The sequence below is a fragment of the Drosophila erecta genome, unplaced genomic scaffold (genome assembly GCF_003286155.1).
Source record: "Drosophila erecta strain 14021-0224.00,06,07 unplaced genomic scaffold, DereRS2 tig00000126-arrow-pilon, whole genome shotgun sequence".
NCBI lineage: Eukaryota > Metazoa > Arthropoda > Insecta > Diptera > Drosophilidae > Drosophila > Drosophila erecta.
In genome coordinates this window covers 859,819-883,123 of record NW_020825209.1, presented here as the reverse complement: position 1 = coordinate 883,123, position 23,305 = coordinate 859,819, and the positions used below count along the sequence as shown (strand labels likewise).

The 23,305-nt window shown below is 44.9% G+C and overlaps 1 protein-coding gene across 5 annotated transcripts in view; it reads left to right on the top strand.

Moving 5' to 3' along the window:
• LOC6555753 (basement membrane-specific heparan sulfate proteoglycan core protein) overlaps nucleotides 1-22,994 on the top strand; it is a 75,937-nt gene extending 52,943 nt beyond the window's left edge. For 2 of the 5 annotated variants that reach the window (XM_026982028.1, XM_026982031.1), the window contains 23 exons: nucleotides 443-670; nucleotides 1,232-1,309; nucleotides 2,065-2,198; nucleotides 2,281-2,374; nucleotides 2,822-3,208; nucleotides 3,327-5,563; nucleotides 5,632-6,706; nucleotides 8,848-8,990; nucleotides 9,123-9,303; nucleotides 9,562-10,165; nucleotides 10,235-10,497; nucleotides 10,893-11,070; nucleotides 11,138-11,538; nucleotides 11,681-12,137; nucleotides 12,228-12,465; nucleotides 12,535-12,709; nucleotides 17,340-17,548; nucleotides 17,646-17,918; nucleotides 17,981-18,906; nucleotides 18,976-19,676; nucleotides 19,741-20,157; nucleotides 20,224-20,371; nucleotides 22,250-22,994. In XM_026982028.1, the coding sequence (XP_026837829.1) occupies nucleotides 443-670; nucleotides 1,232-1,309; nucleotides 2,065-2,198; nucleotides 2,281-2,374; nucleotides 2,822-3,208; nucleotides 3,327-5,563; nucleotides 5,632-6,706; nucleotides 8,848-8,990; nucleotides 9,123-9,303; nucleotides 9,562-10,165; nucleotides 10,235-10,497; nucleotides 10,893-11,070; nucleotides 11,138-11,538; nucleotides 11,681-12,137; nucleotides 12,228-12,465; nucleotides 12,535-12,709; nucleotides 17,340-17,548; nucleotides 17,646-17,918; nucleotides 17,981-18,906; nucleotides 18,976-19,676; nucleotides 19,741-20,157; nucleotides 20,224-20,371; nucleotides 22,250-22,292 (9,590 nt within the window). In that variant the 3' untranslated portion in view covers nucleotides 22,293-22,994. Of the gene's footprint in view, nucleotides 1-442; nucleotides 671-776; nucleotides 1,008-1,231; nucleotides 1,310-1,531; nucleotides 1,547-2,064; nucleotides 2,199-2,280; nucleotides 2,375-2,821; nucleotides 3,209-3,326; nucleotides 5,564-5,631; nucleotides 6,707-8,847; nucleotides 8,991-9,122; nucleotides 9,304-9,561; nucleotides 10,166-10,234; nucleotides 10,498-10,892; nucleotides 11,071-11,137; nucleotides 11,539-11,680; nucleotides 12,138-12,227; nucleotides 12,466-12,534; nucleotides 12,710-14,831; nucleotides 14,919-17,339; nucleotides 17,549-17,645; nucleotides 17,919-17,980; nucleotides 18,907-18,975; nucleotides 19,677-19,740; nucleotides 20,158-20,223; nucleotides 20,372-22,249 lie in introns of all 5 variants that reach the window. The other 3 variants (XM_026982027.1, XM_026982029.1, XM_026982030.1) reach the window with 3 other exon arrangements.
• The last annotated feature ends 311 nt before the right edge of the window (nucleotides 22,995-23,305 follow it).

Below are 23,305 nucleotides of genomic sequence, written 5' to 3'. Positions count from 1 at the left end.
AGGATAACGAGTTCCTCTGCTTCGATCGTCAGTTTTGCATAAATGCAACGCAGCAATGTGATGGCTACTACGACTGCCGTGATTTTTCCGATGAGCAGAACTGCATTGGTTAATAAAGAACACAACATCGAGTTGATTTAATTATATTTTTTAAGTTTGCCCAAGCAGTTGTACAGCTATAAACAATTATCATAATTGGATTTATTCAGCATTATTATTTTGTAGACATTTTTTTTAGAAGTACTAGTACAATAGATTGTTGATTTCCAATATAATTGTTAGTACATAGGTATTTAAGTTTGCTGTAAGTCCGACTGCATGCTCCGCACTATTTTTGATACTTTAAGTTTCTTAAAATCCGATATAGATCTTAACCTTTCAGAAGTAGCAAAAATGATGCGAGTGCCATGAACTTGACCTGTATTTTCACCTTAACCCACAGGCTGCTACGCAAACCAATTCCGTTGCAATAATGGTGACTGCGTTGCGGATACAGCTCCGTGCAACGGCTATCCCGAGTGTAGTGACCATTCCGATGAGCTCAACTGTGGTGCAAACCATGAGTGTCTGCCCAACCAATTCCGCTGCAATAGTGGCCAGTGTGTGAGCTCCTCAGTGCGATGCAATGGACGTACCGATTGCCAGGATAGCTCCGATGAGCAAAATTGCGGTAAGTAGGAGCATTAGATGGTCGCCAAATGATAGACAACGAAACCAGCATCATCATCACCGCCGAACACTGCTTCATTTGCTCGCTTATATGTATATGCCAAAAGGTCATCGCCATGTAGAGGTCAGTCAAGGCCTGGGAACGACTGGAGTTTTCACCACCTCCTCGACTAGCACCACTGCCATGACACCGCTGAGAATCATCTGCCCGCCAACCTCATTTAAATGCGAAAATGGTCCCTGCATTTTGCTGGCTCTCCAATGCAATGGACGCGTTGATTGTCCATATGATGGTAGCGATGAGGCGGATTGTGGTCAAATTAGCAACGATATTGATCGTAAGTGGGTGACCCACTGACCCCACCAAGATGGCACTGAACCAAAGTTTTATGATTAACTATCTGACTTTCCCCAAAGTAGCTACTAACTGCGATCAAGGGCTTAGGCTACCACACATCTGTCTCTCAAACTATTTATCCCCCGAGCACCCCTGTCATTACCAATAAAATAAACTACTTTATACCGGATTAACTTTGACCAATCTTCAATCCTTTCAAAACAGCCGTCGAGAGCAGCAATGGACGTAAATCGAACCAACTGAATCTCAAGACCTATCCCGACAGCCAGATCATCAAGGAGAGTAAGTATTACCAGCCACATTGTTTCTCCTATTATTGCAAATATTTAACAAAAAACAAAAAAAAAGAGAGTCTGTTAAATGTTCCGGGAGACGTTGTTTAATCTTATATCTCGTTATTCTGATACCTAAAATCGTTTGGAAAACCCTAATTGCCGTTCTCTGTTCTCGTTAATGCTTAACCCAATCCAATTCTATAAACCAAATAATATATAAAAACCTCAGGATATATTAGGGAGGGTAAGTTGGCCTAACTACAATCACTGTATGCATATGTAGTAGACATGTCGATGAGCACATGGATCCCAGCACTACCAGCACTACGAAATTGCACGAAAAACAATTTGGCCACAAGTGGAGTTGTACATTGAGTCGAAATTTTCCAAACACAATCTCCTTAGACAACCCCTTTATAGCAATGATTATTGTTAAGATGAATATTATTCTTTTTCAGTGTGATACGAGTGGGAATTTCTGTATGAAAAGTTTGTTCTTGTCAAAATTTGATACCTCTCTTTATTTTTATTGTTCTATAAGCGCCTTCAACGGCCCTCTATATGATATATCAGTTATCAGTTAAAAGTAATTGCTTTAATGTACACTAGTTTCATATTCGTAAATCCCACTACGATCAACTTTTGAGTCTCGTAAGCATACTGCATTTAGCCCTCCGCAAACCTGGTATTCCTTTTTTATTTGCTTGTCTTTGCTGTTCGATGCATACTTGAACCCAATTAATTAGCCCTTGTGCACCACAGGTCGTGAGGTCACCTTCCGTTGCCGCGACGAAGGACCCGCTCGCGCCAGGGTCAGGTGGACCCGCCCCGGCGGACGACCTCTGCCACCTGGTTTCACCGATCGCAACGGCCGCCTGGAGATTCCCAACATTAGGGTAAGTCTCTTTCTAATCAGACTCAATCACGTTGCACGTTGGCTTAAATCACGTTGTATAACATACTCATACTCGTTATCAGGTCGAGGATGCCGGCATTTATGTTTGCGAGGCTGTGGGCTATGCCAGCTATATTCCCGGCCAGCAGGTCACCGTAAACCTCAACGTCGAACGCTGTGAGTATGAAGGCCGAATTTGACTGAGAGCTGGGCTTGGGTTTGCTAAGGGTAATAGATATTGTTCCATCCGTGAATGCAGCCTGGGGCGAAAACAAGTACGAGGAGCTACGTTCTAATCGCATACGATATGGAACCGTGCCGCACATCGATCTAGAGTTCTTCGGACTAGGTAGGGTTATACCAGTATTTGTCATTGAAAGTTGGCTCGGGCCTCCACGAGGTAACCAGCACTTCAAAAACCGAACCTTGAAGAAAACACTCAATATAGCATAAGTGTTGGTTACTTTCCCGACCGAATCGAATTTTGCAAGAATCTTAAATAACTCTTTTATTCCCCTATTGCCGCTTGGCTTTGTTATTGGTAAGCTGGGCCAGCCATTAAACCTCGTCAGAGTTCTCAAAAAAAATAACATTTTTTCGCATCCCCAACTCTGCTCCTACCAGATAACGATGCTGCATTCCGTCCGGAATCAGCGTGTACGGAGTATCAGGCCACCTGCATGAACGGCGAATGTATTGACAAGACGTCCATCTGCGATGGAAATCCGGACTGCACGGACGGCTCCGATGAGCAAAGCTGCAGTTTGGGTCTCAAGTGCCAGCCCAACCAGTTCATGTGCTCAAATTCCAAGTGTGTGGATCGCACCTGGCGATGCGATGGAGAGAATGACTGCGGAGATAATTCCGATGAGGCCTCCTGCGATCCGGAGCCAAATGGCGCTCCGTGCCGATACAGTGAATTCCAGTGCCGCAGTGGTCATTGTATACCCAAGAGCTTCCAGTGCGACTATGTTCCTGATTGCATGGATGGTACCGATGAAGTTGGTTGCAGTAAGTATTCGTGGGTTAGATAGAGGCTGATCAGTCGATTGCAATGCCAACATTTCCCCAAAATGTTCCTTCAGATTTATGGTTACTATATATGCCAATCTCTCTCTCTTACTCGCAGTGGCACCCCTGCCAATCCGTCCTCCACCGCAATCTGTGGCCCTGTTGGAGGGAGAGAAGCTCGAGCTTACTTGCGTGGCAACCGGAACACCAACTCCCACAATCGTGTGGCGTTTGAACTGGGGTCATGTGCCCGATAAGTGCGTATCAAAGAGCTACGGTGGAACTGGAACACTCCGTTGTCCGGACATGAGGCCGCAGGACAGTGGAGCTTACTCGTGCGAAATTATTAACACACGCGGCACCCACTTTGTGAACCCGGACACCATTGTTACCGTGACCCCCGTGCGTACAGATGTATGCGAAGCTGGATTCTTCAATATGTTAGCCCGCAAATCGGAGGAGTGCGTCAAGTGCTTCTGTTTCGGTGTGGCTAGAGCCTGCGACAGCGCCAACCTATTTACGTATGCCATCCATCCGCCGATCATGTCGCACCGCGTTGTCAGTGTTGAACTGAGTCCAATTCGCCAGATTGTGATCAATGAGGCAGCCCCAGGTCAGGATCTGCTTACACTGCTCCATGGCGTTCAGTTCAGGGCCACCAATGTTCAATTCAGTGGCCGGGAGACGCCCTATTTGGCCTTGCCCACGGAGTACATGGGCAACCAGTTGAAGTCGTATGGTGGAAACTTGCGCTACGAGGTTAACTACAGCGGCAGTGGAAGGCCCGTCAACGGCCCAGATGTAATAATCACTGGCAATCGCTTTACGCTAACTTATCGAGTTCGCACTCAGCCGGGTCAAAACAACAGGGTGAGCATTCCATTTGTGCCTGGTGGATGGCAAAAGCCCGATGGTCGCAAGGCCTCGCGTGAGGAGATCATGATGATTCTGGCCAATGTGGACAATATCCTGATTCGACTCGGATACCTGGATAGCACCGCTCGCGAAGTAGATCTTATAAATATTGCCCTGGACTCGGCAGGCACTGCCGACAAGGGACTGGGCAGTGCCTCTCTCGTGGAGAAGTGCACGTGCCCAACTGGTTATGTTGGTGATTCGTGTGAGTCGTGCGCCTCCGGCTATGTGAGGCAGCCCGGTGGACCTTGGTTGGGTCACTGTGTGCCGTTCATCCCTGAACCTTGTCCATCCGGCACCTTTGGAGATCCCCGTCGTGGTGTGCCCTGCAAGGAGTGTCCTTGTCCGCTAACCGGCATCAATAACTTTGCCAGCGGCTGTCAACAAGGTCCGGATGGCGAAGTAACTTGCCGATGTAATGAGGGCTACACGGGCAGGCGGTGCGAACAGTGCGCCGCTGGATACCAGGGTAATCCAATGGCTGCGGGAGGAGTTTGCCGCAGAATACCCGAAACTTCCTGCAACGCGTATGGCACCTATTCCACCTATAGCAATGGAACCTGCCAGTGCAAGGATAGCGTAATTGGCGAACAGTGCGACACTTGCAAGCCATCGAGCTTCCACCTCAACTCGTTTACCTACACCGGTTGCATTGAGTGCTTCTGCAGCGGAGTGGCCACGGACTGCGATAGTAGCACGTGGTATCGCGATCAAGTGACAAGCACATTTGGACGATCGCTCGCCGATCATGGATTCGCTTTGGTTACAAACTATATGGAATTTATTCCAAGCACCATACCTGTATCTATTTCCACAGATCTCAAGGAGTTGAGGTTTGTAGGATCGGCTAGCCATGCTGGAAATACGCTCTACTGGAGTCTGCCAGCCGCCTTTTTGGGAAACAAGCTTTCTGCATATGGAGGCAAGCTGACATACACCTTAAGCTACAGTCCCCCGCCCAACGGAATTATGTCCCGGAACAGTGCCCCAGATGTGGTAATCAAGAGTGGCGAGGATGTAAGGCTCATCCATTATAGGAAATCACAGTTTGTACCCGGTGTGGCCAACACCTATTCCGTGGAAATCAAGGAAAGTGCCTGGCAGCGCGACGACGAAGTTGTGGCCAACCGTGAGCACGTTCTGATGGCCCTTAGCGATATTAAGGCCATCTACATAAAGGCCACGTATACCACTAGCACCAAGGAGGTCGCGCTGCGACAGGTGTCTCTGGATGTGGCCACTCCCACGAATCTGGGCACTGCCCGTGCCGTCGAAGTTGAACAGTGCCGCTGTCCCGAGGGCTACTTGGGTCTATCTTGTGAGCAGTGCGCTCCTGGCTATGCCCGCGAACCGGAGGCCGGCATTTATCTGGGAATCTGCAAGCCTTGTGAGTGCAATGGACATTCCAAATATTGCAACAGCGATACCGGCGACTGCGAAGTGAGTACCCACCACTAAGAGTACCAAGACGATGACGGCAACTAACCATTACTTTATCATATTTCCAGGAATGTTCTGACAACACCGAAGGACCAAGCTGTGAGCGATGCGCTCCTGGATATGTGGGTGATGCCACCCGTGGAACAATTTACGACTGCCAACCCGATGACTCCGGACCTCCGCCATACGACAACCAAACTTTTAAATGCACATCCTATTGCTCGACTGAGGGCACCTATGAATGCCGCGGCAACGAGTGTCAGTGCAAGAGGAATGTGATTGGTGATCGATGCGATCAGTGCCGCCCCGGAACCTATGGACTGTCTGCTCAAAATCAGGACGGCTGCAAAGAGTGCTACTGCTCTGGATTGGCCAGCCAATGTCGGTCGGCGCCTCTGTACCGCCAGCTAATACCGGTGGACTTTATTCTTAACGCACCGTTGATTACGGACGAAAACGGAGTTGTCCAGGACACAGAGAACCTGATTCCCGACATATCTAGGAATATGTTTACCTACGAGTATATCTCCTACCTACCCAAATACTGGAGTCTTAGGGGAAGCGTGCTGGGCAACCAGCTATACTCGTACGGCGGCCGCCTGTCGTACAGTCTAATAGTGCAGTCCTATGGCAACTATGAGCGTGGCCATGATGTGGTGCTCATTGGCAATGGATTGAAGCTCATCTGGTCTCGACCCGAAGGAACTGAGGATCAGGAGGAGTACAATGTTCGACTGCACGAGGACGAGCAATGGACCCGCCAGGATCGTGAATCAGCACAACCGGCTTCTCGTTCCGATTTCATGACTGTGCTGTCGGATCTACAGCACATCCTAATCCGAGCCACACCCAAGGTGCCCACACAGAGCACTTCGATCGGCAATGTCATTCTGGAGAGTGCGGTGACCACAAGGATGCCGGGAGCTACGCATGCTTCCGACATCGAGTTGTGCCAGTGCCCCACCGGATACACGGGCACTTCCTGTGAATCCTGCGCACCTCTCTACTACCGCGATGCCAGCGGATCCTGCAGCCTGTGTCCTTGCGAGGCTTCCAACACGGAGTTCTGTGACCTGGTCAGTGGCGGATACGTTGAATGTCGTTGCAAGGCACGTTGGAAGGGCGATCGGTGTCGCGAGATCGGTGAGTGATGAATTTAATGTATCGTTACTCATCAAATGACATTTGTCCTTTTGCCGCTCTTCCTATTTATAAATCACTGGCCTTTTAGCCAATCTTCTGCATACCAAACTACATGAAATACTCTCATACAATATGCTCGTGCTTTAGGCCCGTGTCCAATTCAAGTTCTAGGTTGTACCGCGTTATTCGCGTAAATGTTCTAGCAGAAGAAAGCCACTTCCATTTGTAGTCTTTATGAATTTTAAGTACCCTCTTAGATTATGTCAAAGGAACACTAGGTCGAAAGTAGAGCTGTCCGTTTATAAAATAGAGCTTCGTAACTTTAAAAACTAGTGCCAGAACCCCGATAAGACTATATAGTACGTTTTAAAGCAATACGATTTTGTGTAACCCTTAAACATTTTTCGACCTTTGGAAGTTGCGTAATCTAAGTTGTAGGTATTACACGATCGGATACCCGATTAATGAAATCTTATCTGTTTGATTCAATTTCTCCTTTCTCTCGGACCTTGTTTTCCATTCTTGCTTCGTCATCAAATCTGAACCCAATCGAATTTCAATGCCAATATTAAAAAAAAAAAAAAAAAAAAAAAAAAATACCAAATTTCAATTTTGCAATCATCAAAACCAACAAAATCCCATCCATCCACATTCTAGACACATCGCCCATTATCGAAGAACCGCCCCAGATATGTGATTTAAGCAGGGGATTCTGTTGCAGCGGCTTTCAGTTCGATATCGCACCGAATGAGACAATCTCGTTCAATGACACCCTTCAGATATATAAGGGCAACAGAATCATAGGAAATATGACCAAGCTGCGCTACGGCTGTCCATCGCGAGGTTCGCTCCAAACTCTCCGATCCACCGAATTGAACCACTGAAAACCACTCAGGCGTCTACAAAACACCACAACTGTTGCATTCCTAATACTCGTTCCTTTATATCTCACACCGGCACTCCTAAAAACCCTCCACTCTACACCCTATATAAAGAATCTTCCCAGCTTAGATATGTGTAAAGATCTGTAGATCTGTGTGTAGAGCGAAACTAACTCGTATATCTGTGACCTAAAACCCAAGTAGTCCAAGTGGGAAGTCTCCCAAGCTCTTGTAATTGAGTTAGCTCCTGTATACCGCCTCTCCGCCTCTCTTTCTCCGACTCTGTATCTGACCTTTCGGTGACTTAAAAACCACTTAGCTAGTCTATGTGTCTTAGTACTTGTCTTACCCCAAAAGTAGTTTTTGTTCTCTATGTACAGATGCCAGCCTAGTGCCTCTGCTCCTTCGAACCTTTCGAACCTCCTTCGACAAGCCCAACCATAACGCTCTTGTCTCTGTCTCTGTGTGTTTCATATATATAATGTGTATCTTAGCTACCATAGTCTATAACGTCAGCGACCACAAAGCCAACAAATATTGGCCCCGAAACGCGTTGAAGTAGCTTAAGACTTTGCCATAGATACTCATAGCCACTAACCCTAAGTTTAAAACTGACTTCTGAATTCGGGACATGAATCAGGTGATATCGATAGAATAATGACTAACAATTAGGTGACTTAATGACTGATTCAAACTTACTGACTAAACTATTGAGGAACGGATTCCCAACATACTGCTAGGATGGATTATGAGTATCTATTATTAGCATTATAAAAACTAAGCCATAAAGTAGTGGTTACGTTACTTCAAACATTAAAACTAACCATTAAAAATAACTTCGATAATCTTGCAAGGCACTATATTCGTGTTTGTTAACCAATCTGTCACCTAACCCTCGAATCTATAGGTTAGCTGGAGTCATCCCAATTTAGAGGATGCATACTTTAAGAAACCAAAATTAAACCCCTAATTCAACCACCTGACTTCGTGCCCAACTAGGAGTCATTAAGCCGCAACCACATGTCACTAACACACTCTAAGGACCACTTTAGATGATTTGCGTTCTCATACGAGTTTCTTATATAAAAATGTACAATGATTTTGATCCAAATATTGTGAAAGCGAAAGCAATGTTAAGAACTCAAATGAGGTACCGTCTCGTTTAAAGAGGGCCTTACTCACACCGCAAGAAACTCAGTTTGTGGGAAACCACCAGGGTAATTAAGGTATTTGTCTAATCGATGTTCCTCGCCACCCTAGACACCAACGATCCAACGCACACCGGTACTGCCGATCCCGTGCTCTCCCAGATAATCGTGTCCATTCAGAAGCCAGAGATCACCATTGTGCCAGTCGGCGGTTCTATGACCCTCAGCTGTAGCGGTCGAATGCGATGGAACAATGTGAGTTGACAGGGATTTGATTAGCTTCGTAATGTATATTTTGTCCAGGAATAGGTGATTCCTGAATATTATCAAAGCAAACTTGATCAATTATTATGTGATTGTTAACCTATTGCATTTTGTATCGTCCAGAGTCCAGTCATTGTGAACTGGTACAAGGAGAACAGTCGCCTGCCCGAGAATGTTGAAGTCCAAGGCGGTAATCTGTATCTGTACGACCTACAGATCAGCGATTCTGGAATCTACATCTGCCAGGCCGTCAACAACGAAACGGCCAGAGTGTATACGGACTCTGTATCCATTACCATATCCAGTAAGTAATGCCTATATCTGTCCGCAAATGTTTGCCAATACCTATATCGCTAACCAATCGCTTAACCTTATACAAATTGCGGCATTTATCAAAGGATATGCCCAGGAAATGCTGGCACGCTACGGTATTTAACATTTTTAAACAAATTATATGAATTTGTATTACGATTTTTCCACATAAAGCACATCTATGCATAATCTATGTAAACCCATATTGACGCACAGTATCCTTTGCTTTAACCCAAAATGTACCCCGCAGAGAAAGACCAGCTTTCACCGGCTGAGATTGTGAATTTGCCGAGCCACGTTACATTTGAGGAGTACGTTACCAATGAGATCGTCTGCGAGGTGCGTGGCAACCCAGCACCCAGAGTCACCTGGGCGCGAGTGGACGGCCATGCGGATGCGCAAAGTACCCGGACATACGACAATCGCTTGATCTTCGATTCGCCAAGGAAATCGGACGAAGGTCGCTATCGCTGCCAGGCGGAAAATGAACAGAACCGGGATGAGCAGTACGTGATCGTCTATGTTGAGAGCAATGCACCACAGCCTCCGCCGCCGCAGGATCGCTTGTACATCACACCGGAGGAGATTAATACCCTGGCCGGCGATTCCTTCCAGTTGAACTGTCAATTCACAAGTGTTGCCTCACTGCGCTACGATTGGACCCACGAAGGGCGCTCCTTATCCTCTTCGCCCGCCCGAAATGTTCAGATCCGAGGCAATGTCCTGGAAGTTCGCGATGCCAGCGAACGCGACTCCGGCATCTACACCTGTATAGCCTATGACGTCCGCACCCGCCGCAACTTCACCGAGATCGCCCGTGTTAACATCGAGCAACGTGAGGAACTACCACTTGGGTGAGTACAAAGTTCATAGTGTTTGAGGGAATGATGATCTTGATGGAGCAATTCATTTATGTGTCACAGCAACAAACCGATCATCGAGAGCTTGGAGCAGAATATCCTGATCATCCAGGGCGAGGACTACAGCATCACTTGCAAGGCCAGTGGATCGCCATATCCCTCGATCAAGTGGGCCAAGGTGCACGATCTTATGCCCGAAAACGTCCACATTAGTGGCAACGTGCTGACCATCTATGGCGCACGATTCGACAATCGTGGTGTCTACTCCTGCGTTGCCGAAAATGTCCACGGATCCGATTTGTCCAGCACAAGTATCGACATTGAACGTAAGTTTTCAGGAGTCCATGACCCTGTACGAGTATATAACCTACATAAGTTGCGGTCTAAGAGCGGGCGAGCTTAGGCTTGTGATGAAGACCACATCTTCTCGCAACTCTTTTGAAACACAACAAAGAATACGAAAAAAGTTACCCCACTAACGATGCCTTTGCTCTATTTCATACTGTTGTCTCTCTTCCAACACAAACACTGATTACCTGCCCCCTTTCTTTTAAATTTTAATTTGTATAACCCTTTGCCACATCCAATCCGATCCTTGATCTAACTAAAACCCATAACTTTGCCATGCAAGTGCACAAGAGTGGAGTTGGTAATAAGACAGGTCCGCACACTCTGATCCTAATACTAATTGGTGCCACCACTGTGGTTTACTTGCTTGCAGCCCGGGAGCGGCCGAGTGTAAAGATTGCATCGGCGCCGCTGCAAACATTTTCGGTTAGCGCACAGGCTTCCCTCTACTGCACGGTAGAGGGCATTCCCGATCCGACCATCGAGTGGGTTCGTGTGGACGGTCAACCGCTGTCGCCGCGTCACAAGATCCAGGCACCCGGCTACATGGTGTAAGTAGTGGAACTCCCAGTGTCTGAGGCTTCAATCAATTTATATCAATTTAATAATTCTCTGCAGGATCGACGATATTCAGATCGAAGACAGCGGCGACTACGAGTGTCGCGCAAGGAACATTGTCGGCGAGGCGTCCGGCGTGGCCACTATTAACGTCCAGGAGCCAACTAATGTCCATTTAATGCCCAACAACCGGGACATCAAGCTCACGGAGGGCGATGAACTCTCAGTGACTTGCGTGGGCAGCGGCGTTCCTAACCCGGAAGTCTATTGGCTTTATGAATCGGGATCGAATCGGAATGCTCTCAAAGTCAACCGCCCGAGCAATACAGCAGTCCTCAACATCTACCGAGTTTCCCTGAAGGATGCAGGCATATACACTTGCCGTGGAAGCAACGAAGCCGGCACCGATGAAGTTCACATTCGCGTGGATGTCCATGCAAGGCGCGGAGATATCGGAGAAGGTATGTTGGCATGTAATTGAAAAATGCTGAAGACAACGGAATTTAGCTTTCTTAGCTAGCACTCTTAAATAGAAATTTATTCCCATTGTTGTTAATTCAAGCAAGAATGGACATTAACGCCTAGCTTATATGCATTTTACAGTTGATGATGATACCGACCTGGAACCCGTACACTACGATCCGGAACCACCCCGACTCCCTGGCATCGATCAGCCGAGCAACCAACTCCTGCCCACCGACTTTGGTGAAAATGTGACCCTGACCTGCGACATATACCAAAACGTGAACACAAAGTGGGAACGCGTCGACGGGTCACCACTGCCACACAATGCCTACGCGTTTAAAAACAGGCTGGAAATTGTGCACATAGAACAGCAGAATTTGGGTCAGTACCGCTGCATTGGAATCGGTCGCGATGGCAAGCCTGAGTCCTATGTGGTTAGGGAGCTGGTCCTTCTGCCCCTGCCCAGAATCAGGTTCTACCCGAATATACCGCTGACCGTGGACGCGGGCCAGAACTTGGACGTGCACTGCCAGGTGGAGAACGTGCGTCCGGAGGACGTCTATTGGAGTACCGACAACAATCGACCACTGCCCAGGTAGGAAAATGCTTACACATAGGAGGGAAAGTGTAAACAGTAAACATGTGACCTAACTAACCTCTTGCCCCCCATCTGACTTCACTCCAGTTCGGTTCGCATCGAGGGCAGCGTCCTGCGCTTCGTGTCCATCACACCGGCGGCTGCCGGTGAATACCGCTGCTCCGCCTTCAATAAATATGGAAACCGATCGGAGATCGCAAGGGTGGTGGTAAAGAAGCCCACCGGCTTCCAGCTGGTTCCGCAGTCGCAGGTGCAACAGCAGCGCGAAGGTGAAAGCATCAAACTGCAATGCAGTTTGACCACTCAGTACGGCGGCAATGTTCAGGTGAGCGTCCCTTGACTACCTCCCAGGCAAAATCACCAATGACCACCAATGATTTTATGTTCGTTACAGTTCAAGTGGTACCGCTACGACGGAAGTGTCCTGCCGAACAACGCCCGTCCGGATAGCCAGGTGCTGGTGCTGTCCAATTTGCGACCCGAGGATGCGGGCCGATACATCTGCGACTCGTACGACGTGGACCGAAGGCAGCAACTGTCCGAAGTCTCCATCGACTTGCAAGTACTAAGTGAGTAATCGCTACGCGTTAGGTTTTGTGAGACCCCTGCGGAATCTCCGACTCCGGCTCAGAGGTGGAGTCGGTGGAGTCCGCCGGTCCGCAGTCCAAAGATGTCGTGTCCGACAAGCAACCTTACTTCCATTTCGCCCCTGAAAAGAAAACGCATAAGTGACCCCACCCAAAAAAAAAAAATGGGTTTACTCAAGAGAAATCAATTTTGAACAAAAGCTTGTTAGGCCAGCCCGAAAACCAAACCAAATAATTAAGAAAGAAACTGCGAAAAGATTAATAATGCATAAATGTATAAGAAAAGGAAGAATTTTCAAGGATTAGGCTTTGTTAAGCAGGTTTGATCGTTCGCTGATTTTACTAATTCCCCACTCAATTGAATGATATATATATTATACCTATATATATAATACTCCTATATACATATATAAACACATCAATGTACTCGTATCTGTTAGCCTAAACACAAAATGGCACGAAGTCGATGCCAGATAAACACCCTGTATATACGCAAACGGAAATTGTCAGTCCCCAACAACTAAAAACGAGCAATATCTCTATGTATATATATGTCTAGCACTATTGGCCATAGGCGGTTCCAGGGTTATTACGAACACACTCTGTATATAACAAATGACCAGCAAAAGATATCGAAATCATTGAACGAACTTTGGTGGTGGAGTGACAAACGAAAGGGACAATTACCAATCATGTAGTAATTTTTAGTAAAAGTCCATTGCATGCAAACGAAGTCCGAATCCAAGATTTTCCGAATGTTGTTCCATTATTTTGTTAACCAATTGAAATTCTAGCAATCTAAGCTCTGAAAAATCGAAATTATACACCACACGCACACTTATATATATGTATATATATATATAAACGAACATTCTTAAAACTTGATAAATCTTAAGCTTACCTAAATGGCTGCCAAAAACATTTCTAATACGATACATTTAAGCAAACCCCACTTAAAGTGAGAAATAAACATATTATTAACATTAAAAACTTGCACAGCGCAATGTGTAAAGCAAATTGTAACATATTCTTTTTATTTACATTCCAAACTCCTGCAGAGTCCATTTGTCGATTATAAAAATTGTATATTTATTATTTTATATCCTTTGTCCGAGAGTAGAAGAGCAATCTCTATACATTTTATAACAAATTAAAAACTCAAATATTATGAATTCCGAAATCAATGTGAAAATAAGATGGCATTACCACTTGTGGATCTGCACGGGTATTCAGAGCATCGGTTGACCGATTCTGGCCATTTTCCGTTACGTTTTTATTAACATACGATATGAAACCATTGTGGTGTCGGCTCCTCTCCTTCTTTATCGCTACTGACCCTTGGTGTTCGTCTATATCAGGCCCATTAGATGTTAAGTTAACTATATTATAATATTGAATTTATTATCGTGGTTATTGGTTGTCAACTGTTTGTTTGTGTTTTTTTGTGAATTAATATGTGTAAATCAACGACAAGCTAATTATCTATAATTTAAGCACTGCACACAATCCACTGCCATTCTGCCACCACTCCATTCTGGAGTTTCTACAACTTCACTGAATTCGCACCGTAAGCACAGGAAAAACTATTACAAAGGAATCCAGCACCAATTAAATTGTAAATAATAAACTTAGCTTTGGTCCTGAATCAGTTAAAATCAGTCAAACAGTCAGATACAAATGAATCAGTTTAAAGAATCCGCTGAGTTGTAGGTTTTACAGTTCCACCTACTTTTTTATGCAAATGGAACACATTAATTAATTTGATATTTTTTGATATTTATTTCTTCCTCTCTCACGCTCTTCTCTCTCTCTCTCCCACTTTCTTACATGTGCGCTTGTTGAAATATTTTTAATTACCCTTTGATTTGACTTGACTTAAACTGTTTAATTGGCAAATGCTATAATATGATATATGATATGATATGGTACACTGTGTGCGCTTTTGCTGTTCCCATGTCGAAACAAAAAAAAAAAAAAAAACGTAAAACTGCAAAAAAAAAACACACACACACAAAACACAAACAAATTTAATGGTATGGCATGCAACTGCAATCAATCAATGATCGATCGAATCGAACGACGCGACGCGACTACAACTGCCCAGGAGTTACTGCCCAGTATCCTTACAATCGGTTCAAGGGCGGTGTCTCCCTGAAGGACACGCCCTGCATGGTTCTGTATATTTGTGCAGGTGTGTTACAGCCACTGCCGCCTAACCAAATCTAATCGCAGCGATCCTCCATTATACGATTTTTATATTTTTTGTAATTTTATTGAATTCCCTTGATTTTTTTTGTTTTGACCCTTTCGTTTTCGTTTATTTTGCATTTGTTTTGTATTATTATTCTAATGATCTTTATATCTGTATTATGTACTGCCTAACCCTAGATCAAAATAAGTTTTATAAAAAAATGAATCAAACATAATACCAAAAACCTGTAAGAAGTTGCTTTAATGAAACCCCTCCCCCAGCCCAATACGCCCACTAATGCACATAGTCCCACAAGTTTCGCTTCGATTAGTAGAGCACCATCGCAACCGTTCCAGCATGTGTGGATACACAAACTATTAGTAACACTACCTTGTCTAAAGTATAGCATACATAAGACCTTAGTCACATGCATAAGACCCCCGGGTTTTCAGTTCTATACATAGGGTTTAGGGACCAATACTAACCAAGGGTTTTGGTGCTGCGGAGGCTGTAAACTCTTGCTAATATTTTACTTTGTGCCCTTTCAAACGAAAAAAAAAAAAAATTTTTTTAAATGTACCGAAAATTTTGAACCGCAAAATTACCGCAAATTCAAAAAACAAAACAAAAACGCCACAGACTTCAAGAGCAGCAAACTCTCCCCCACGAAGCCCATCATTTCCGGACCAGCCACGACTCGACCTCCAGCTATCTCGTACATCTGCCAACCCAACGACTTCAAGTGCGTTTCGCATCCGCACACTTGCGTCAGAGCCAACATGGTGTGCGATGGGATATACGACTGCACGGATCACTCGGACGAATTCAACTGCATCGCCGGCAAGGGAAGCGGCAAATCGGGATCCAACTCGGGATCGGTGAACTTTAAGCGCTGGAAGAAGAGTCCAGAGCCAAGAAGCAGGAGCCTGATGAAGGCCCTTGAGGATCGGAAGCTGAGGAAGCGCAGCTTCGGTTGGTCCCAAAGTTTTCTCATTCTCCTCACCTGCAAAAGCTTTCTCTCACTTTCTACCCTGGTATCGCTGTCTAATACTGAACTGTACCTATTTGTGTCCCAGACCTTTTAGGCCCCCAGCTCCAACTCTATCCCATCCCATACCACCCTATATACTACTATCCCCACCCCCCACTATCTCTTCTTACTCCTTTTGCTGTCCACTTCCGTAATGCTCCTGGGCGCACAAAATCGTAGAGTTGAAACAATTGCAATGGGCACTGCAATGGAGGCGATGGAGGCGATTATCGACAGCCGACAACGTCCATCGATGAACGACCAACTGCACCAAAAGACTTAAAACGAGAAGCAAAAATGGAGAAAGGTCGCCGCACACGCACCTAGAGGGGTTAACATGTAACAAATAACGATAAGCGATAGCCAATCGATCGATACTCTTACAGCGCTGAGCGGGTTGGCAATTTAACAGGTTCTAACCTTGGATGTTTGTGAATTTGCATGCGGCAAGCTGCGGCTACTGAGTTACTAACTTTATAACCCAATCTAGACTTAAGAACGATACAGTTTGTGTAAATAATACAAAACACTGCCTACAACACAGCTACACATATGAGCGCGCAGCACTCTAAGCCACATGATAAACGATAGCTAAGTACCTGAAATTTTGTAAAGTGTACCTTTAACTGTATCTACCTTATGTGTATATTTGTCACTCAAACAAACGAAATCAATCATCTGTGATTTTAGTGGTAACCCGAGTCCAAATTAGATCTGTAGAATTCAAAGCTCAAGATGAAAAAAAAAAAGAAACAGTACAAACCAACCAAAACCACCTAAAAGATCCCATATGTAACACCCCATGTATTCGTATTTTGTGTGATTCGATCCGTAGCAGTATTGAGTAATAGTAGCTCCATAAAATGTAGTTCACCTCACCAATCCACAAAGTCCCTCTCTGTCGCCTCTCTAAATGTATATCGTATATCTATGTATTGTCTAACTAGGAAACCAAATTCCAAAACCGAAACAACTAAAACAACGACGAGAGCGATAGAATTCGAATGATAATTCTTTAGTTGGATTGAAATCCGTTCCGTGTCAAGTACGTTTTATATATCAATGCTGGAGAAACAAGAAAGTATCGTTCGATGAATATCGCTCTCCTTCTGTTTGAACGACCTATTTAGACGTGTAATTTTGCTAACTGTTTTCTCTCTCTGTGTATTTTTTACTATCTTACTCCCATTTCCATCGCTCACTACCACACAAACACGGATAAACCACCCACACAAATACACACATAAACACACACGAACACACATGCACCCATGCACTTGTGAATTGTCGCTGAATTGTGATCGTTCCGCCGACCATCCTTGTCCTCCACTTGTCGCCTTCTTTCAATGTGCGTGTGTAACTGGTGTCCTGTTGACGGTTGGCGGTATCAGCGGCTACCCCGCCACCCAACAGCCCCATCTACCTCCCGCCGCCGCAGTTGCCAGGAAAGAGCCGCGACTACAGCCTCAAACTGGATGAGCAGTCCTCGAACCTGCGCGCTGGTGACTCCACCAATGTCGAGTGCTACTCCTACGATGACACCTACACCGACGTGGTGTGGGAGCGATCTGACGGCACTCCACTGAGCAATAACGTCCGGGTGAGTATCTCTTAGCTTTCCTGTCCCTACCACTGCCTTCTATTTCGGTACTTCAACTTGCATCATTTGCTGACTTTATAATTTTTTTGAACTGCAGCAAGTGGGAAATCGCCTGGTGATCAGTAATGTGGCGCCAAGCGATGCCGGCAGCTATGTGTGCAAGTGCAAGACGGACGAAGGAGATCTGTACACCACCAGCTACAAGCTTGAGGTCGAGGATCAGCCCCATGAACTCAAGAGTTCCAAGATTGTCTACGCCAAGGTGGGCGGCAATGCCGATTTGCAGTGTGGAGCCGATGAAGGTCGACGACCCACCTACCGATGGTCCCGCCAATACGGCCAACTTCAAGCGGGACGCGATCTCCTGAACGTAAGTCCTACATGTAAGGAAAGAGAAAATACAATCCTTGATTAACATTTTGTCCATTTCAGGAGAAACTGTCCCTGAACAGTGTGCAGGCAAACGATGCCGGTACGTACATCTGCACCGCCGCATATGGCGATGGCGAGACGGTGGACTTCCCCAACATCCTGGTTGTGACCGGGGCGATTCCCCAGTTCCGGCAAGAACCCCGCAGCTACATGAGCTTCCCCACGCTGCCAAACTCATCGTTTAAGTTCAACTTCGAGCTGACCTTCCGGCCGGAAAACAGCGACGGTCTCCTGCTGTTCAACGGACAAACCCGCGGAAGTGGTGACTATATCGCACTATCGCTCAAGGATCGCTATGCGGAGTTCCGATTTGATTTTGGTGGCAAGCCGATGCTGGTGCGAGCTGAGGAACCACTGGCGCTGAATGAGTGGCACACGGTACGCGTTAGTCGCTTCAAGAGGGATGGATACATCCAGGTGGACGAACAACATCCGGTGGCCTTCCCCACCCTGCAGCAGATACCCCAACTTGATTTGATCGAAGATCTGTATATTGGCGGAGTGCCCAACTGGGAGCTCCTGCCCGCCGATGCTGTTAGCCAGCAGGTTGGCTTTGTCGGCTGCATCAGTCGCTTAACCCTGCAAGGACGCACCGTGGAACTGATCCGGGAGGCCAAGTACAAAGAGGGCATCACCGACTGCCGGCCATGTTCGCAAGGACCATGCCAAAATAAGGGAGTCTGTTTGGAGAGCCAGACCGAGCAGGCCTACACCTGCATTTGCCAGCCGGGATGGACTGGTAGGGACTGTGCCATTGAGGGCACCCAGTGTACGCCCGGAGTCTGTGGCGCCGGACGCTGCGAGAATACGGATAACGACATGGAGTGCCTGTGCCCACTGAACCGATCCGGAGATCGATGCCAATACAATGAGATTTTAAATGAACAAAGTCTCAACTTTAAGGACAACAGCTTTGCTGCCTATGGGTGAGTTATCATCACCTCAAGAGTAAAATAATATCTTAATTAAATACTGACCATGTCTTCTTTCCGCAGAACTCCCAAAGTCACCAAAGTCAACATCACGCTCTTCGTACGTCCGTCAAGCTTGGAGGACTCCGTGATTTTGTATACGGCAGAATCTACTTTGCCCAGCGGCGATTACCTGGCACTGGTACTACGTGGTGGCCACGCGGAGCTCTTAATAAATACGGCGGCGCGTTTGGACCCTGTGGTGGTGCGATCTGCGGAGCCACTGCCCCTGAACCGCTGGACAAGAATTGAGATCAGACGTCGCCTGGGCGAAGGAATCCTACGGGTGGGCGACGGACCAGAGCGAAAGGCCAAGGCTCCAGGCTCCGATCGAATTTTGTCCCTTAAAACCCATCTCTATGTGGGCGGCTACGATCGCTCCACGGTCAAGGTCAACCGGGACGTGAACATCACCAAGGGCTTCGATGGCTGCATCTCCAGGCTATACAACTTCCAAAAACCTGTTAATCTCCTAGCGGACATCAAGGATGCGGCAAATATCCAGAGTTGTGGGGAGACAAATATGATTGAAGGCGACGAGGATACCGACAACGAGCCGCCAGTTCCGCCTCCAACGCCAGATGTTCACGAGAACGAACTTCAACCATATGCGATGGCACCGTGTGCAAGCGATCCATGTGAAAACGGAGGAAGCTGCAGCGAACAGCAGGGCATGGCCGTATGCTCCTGTCCTTTCGGATTCAGTGGCAAGCAATGCCAGGAGCGTAAGTCAAATACAAATGGGGAGGCAGACAAGGCCATCTAAACGTCATCTCAATCTAATTGCAGACCTCCAATTGGGCTTCAATGCCTCGTTCCGGGGCGATGGGTACGTCGAGCTAAATCGAAGCTACTTCCAACCCGCTTTGGAGCAATCCTACACCTCTATGGGCATCGTCTTCACCACCAACAAGCCGAACGGTCTGCTGTTCTGGTGGGGCCAAGAGGCTGGAGAGGAATATACCGGACAGGACTTCATAGCTGCCGCAGTGGTTGATGGCTATGTAGAGTACTCCATGAGACTCGATGGCGAGGAGGCGGTGATCCGGAACAGTGATATTCGCGTGGACAACGGGGAGCGACACATTGTGATCGCTAAGAGGGACGAAAACACCGCCATTTTAGAGGTCGATCGCATGCTGCATTCGGGTGAAACCCGACCTACCAGCAAAAAGGCGATGAAGCTGCCGGGCAATGTTTTTGTCGGTAGGTGTCCCTACATTTGAAGCATAGCATTTCAGGGTTAATCACTTCCCTTCATTCATTTTTCAGGTGGCGCTGCTGACATCGAGGTGTTTACGGGTTTCCGATACAAGCACAATTTGAACGGCTGCATAGTGGTCGTCGAGGGCGAAACTGTGGGCCAAATTAATCTTAGTTCCGCTGCCGTTAACGGAGTGAATGCCAACGTCTGTCCCGCGTAAGTAAACCTAAATCTAAGTTAAGTCTCAGAAAAAAAAATCCTAGGTTTCGCCACTTATCCATCCTATATCTGCGATTAGTCTGTGGAGTCCTTCTAGCCTTGTGCACCAGGAGATCGGCAATGATGTAGTTATGGACAGCCACGTGACTGGCAGGGATCTCAGTTTCTTCGACGAGCTGGATCAACCACCACCGGTGCATATCCTATATCCGCGTCCCAAAATCAACGATTCTCCCACCAACAAGGCCCCTCGAGTGGTACTACCGCTATCACTGGTCTTATCGATACTTCTCCTGAGTTGTCGGTTATCGGTGATATCCCTGTGTCTATTGCCCGCTCCCAGCTAAGCTAGTCTTGCCAGGGTTGTAACGGAAACGACATCGAATAATGAGGCGAAATCGTTAGTCGCCATCAGTTGCCTGTGGCAACTGTATCCCTTACTTAAACATAGAAGGAATTTTGTTCCATTTTTGTTAACCCATAAGAAGGGCGGCTATGACAATTCTCAAGTCCATGTGGCAATATAATATTTGAGCTGTTTTAGCTAGATTATTTAAAGCCCAAAAAAAGGCTTTTACCGCCTATTTTTAAGAATAAAATGGAATTTAACTTATAATGTTTTAAATTTCAATTAAATCTTTGTAGAAATGTATCTGCTTATTGAAAGTGTTTAAAAACAAGCAGTACAATATTTAAAACCGTTCGAATATCTCTTACATTTTGTAAGTTTTTTCTTTTTGAAAATATAGAACAAGTGTCATAGCTGCATATCCTAATCAATTTACAATATAGTCAATACATTCGAAAGTGTTACCATTGGAATTATCGTGCCATATCATTGCAGAATATCATGTTATATTATACAAAGTATATTGGAACGGCAGCCGGATAAAGGAAAATAGATAATCGACTATATATTAAGCTATCATAAAGGATATTAAATACATAGGCGTTTTTTTTTCCTAGTCAAATAGTTAGCACCGAATCAGACATATGCGGAATTCACACATATGTTATTGTTACAGATCCTATCTCGTATTAGCCAATTCTACCTGAATGGTACTCGTTTCGAAGCCAAGCTCAGGTCACACAACTCTAAAGCTACATACATATATATTTGATCACATCTAAACCCCAGTTATCTATAGGTAGAAAACTCTTGCATAGATAGGTAGTTCAACGTAAACATATCCTATAGGAAAAACCCTTAAAACAAATATCTGTGCAATCTATCCTGAAATACGGTAGCTCTCAATGTACTCGAAACGTATTCTGCTTTGTGACCATATCTATAAACTCTATTATTATTGTTACCAATAAGATTAAAGGAACAGTTTGTTTCAGTTTGGCAGAGGGAGACTCCCCCAATATACTATATGATACAATATAATTACATTTTATTTTACCAGATCTCAAAAAGCTGACTACGTTATTATTTAATGTAGCTGTGTATTATCCAAGTTTATTAGCTAGGTGTTCTTATAAAGATGAATAGTTCTGAGATGCGTAGTTGCCCAATTATTATTATATAAATGTCATGAAAGAAGTTATATTAAAATATCTATTGACATGGAGTACGAAGAAAACCAAAGTTCTTCTTCGCATTGAGGCAAAGTCTGAAAATTGAGTTTGGCGAGGCTTGTATTAAATTTTAAATATAAGTAATATATTTATTGAAGTTAGAGCTCACAAATTTTATTTCATGTGTTTCATATTTGTTTTGGTTGCTATTTCGAACTTTTAATTAAGAGTTTTTATTTTCCGTTTTCGTATGTTTCATATTTCTTTTGGTTAATATTTCGAACTTTTAATTAAGAGTTTTTATTTTCCTAATTTATTTATAATTTCTTTCGTTTCTTCATTTTATTTGATTAGTGACGATGATCCACTGGGAGGAACCGAACCGCCAGTCGTCTGAGGACACAACCAACAACCGAAACTAGCTTTTTAATTAAACATTAACAAATGAAACAAAACGAACAACAATTTTTATATATACAACATATGAATAAGCCCAAGAAAATCCACAAAAAATTGAATATTATATCACTTACACATAATATAAAAGCAAAAAAAAAAAAGAAAAGAGAAACGATCACTTCAACTACAATTGCTTCTTCGATCCTTAAGTCCAAGTTAAAGATTGTAGCAAGGAAAAACGCGAATATCACAAACATTTATTTAACAAAAACGCCATGCAAGAAGTGAAATGAAACAGATACAATAATGCAATTTATGCAAATAATACAGAAAATACAGATACAGTTAAAGCCTAGAACCCTAAGAACTTACTAACTAACTCGAGCAACAACAACGCATACTAGCCAACTGCAACCACAAAAAAAAACACAATAGTGAAGGCATTTTAAATATAATTTTAGTCTCTAGCTTATGACCTATGACTACGACTCTTTTTTTGCCAACCCAGTGTAAAAAGTTGGAGATCGAAAATTGGCCCTACACACACACACAAGACCACGTTATTGATTAAAAACCCAATTGATAATAAACATGCATATAATGATAAATGAATTACTAAGAATGCAACTATTGTGAACGGGCGAAAACCGTTGAGTGGATAAAAGCAATTGCAGAAGATATATTAAAATGAAATCAACAACAGTTTGGATGGTGTTTAATTGCGGGGAGGAGTTCTTCATTCAAGTACAGTTCATACATACATACATACATATGTACATAGATCATCATTTCCATAAATCATCTTCATCTCAACTGAGGAGTCTCCAGGAGAAAGGTATTTTATATACATATATGTTATATATTACTTTTACTTGTACTTATTATATACACTGAGAAAGTATTCCCAAAATAATCATAAGTTCTAACATTAGTTATATTTCTTGCCATAATTAATTTGTTTTATCAAACTTGCATTTATTTGGCACCTGATTTCGAGTTGAAGAGTGGCCC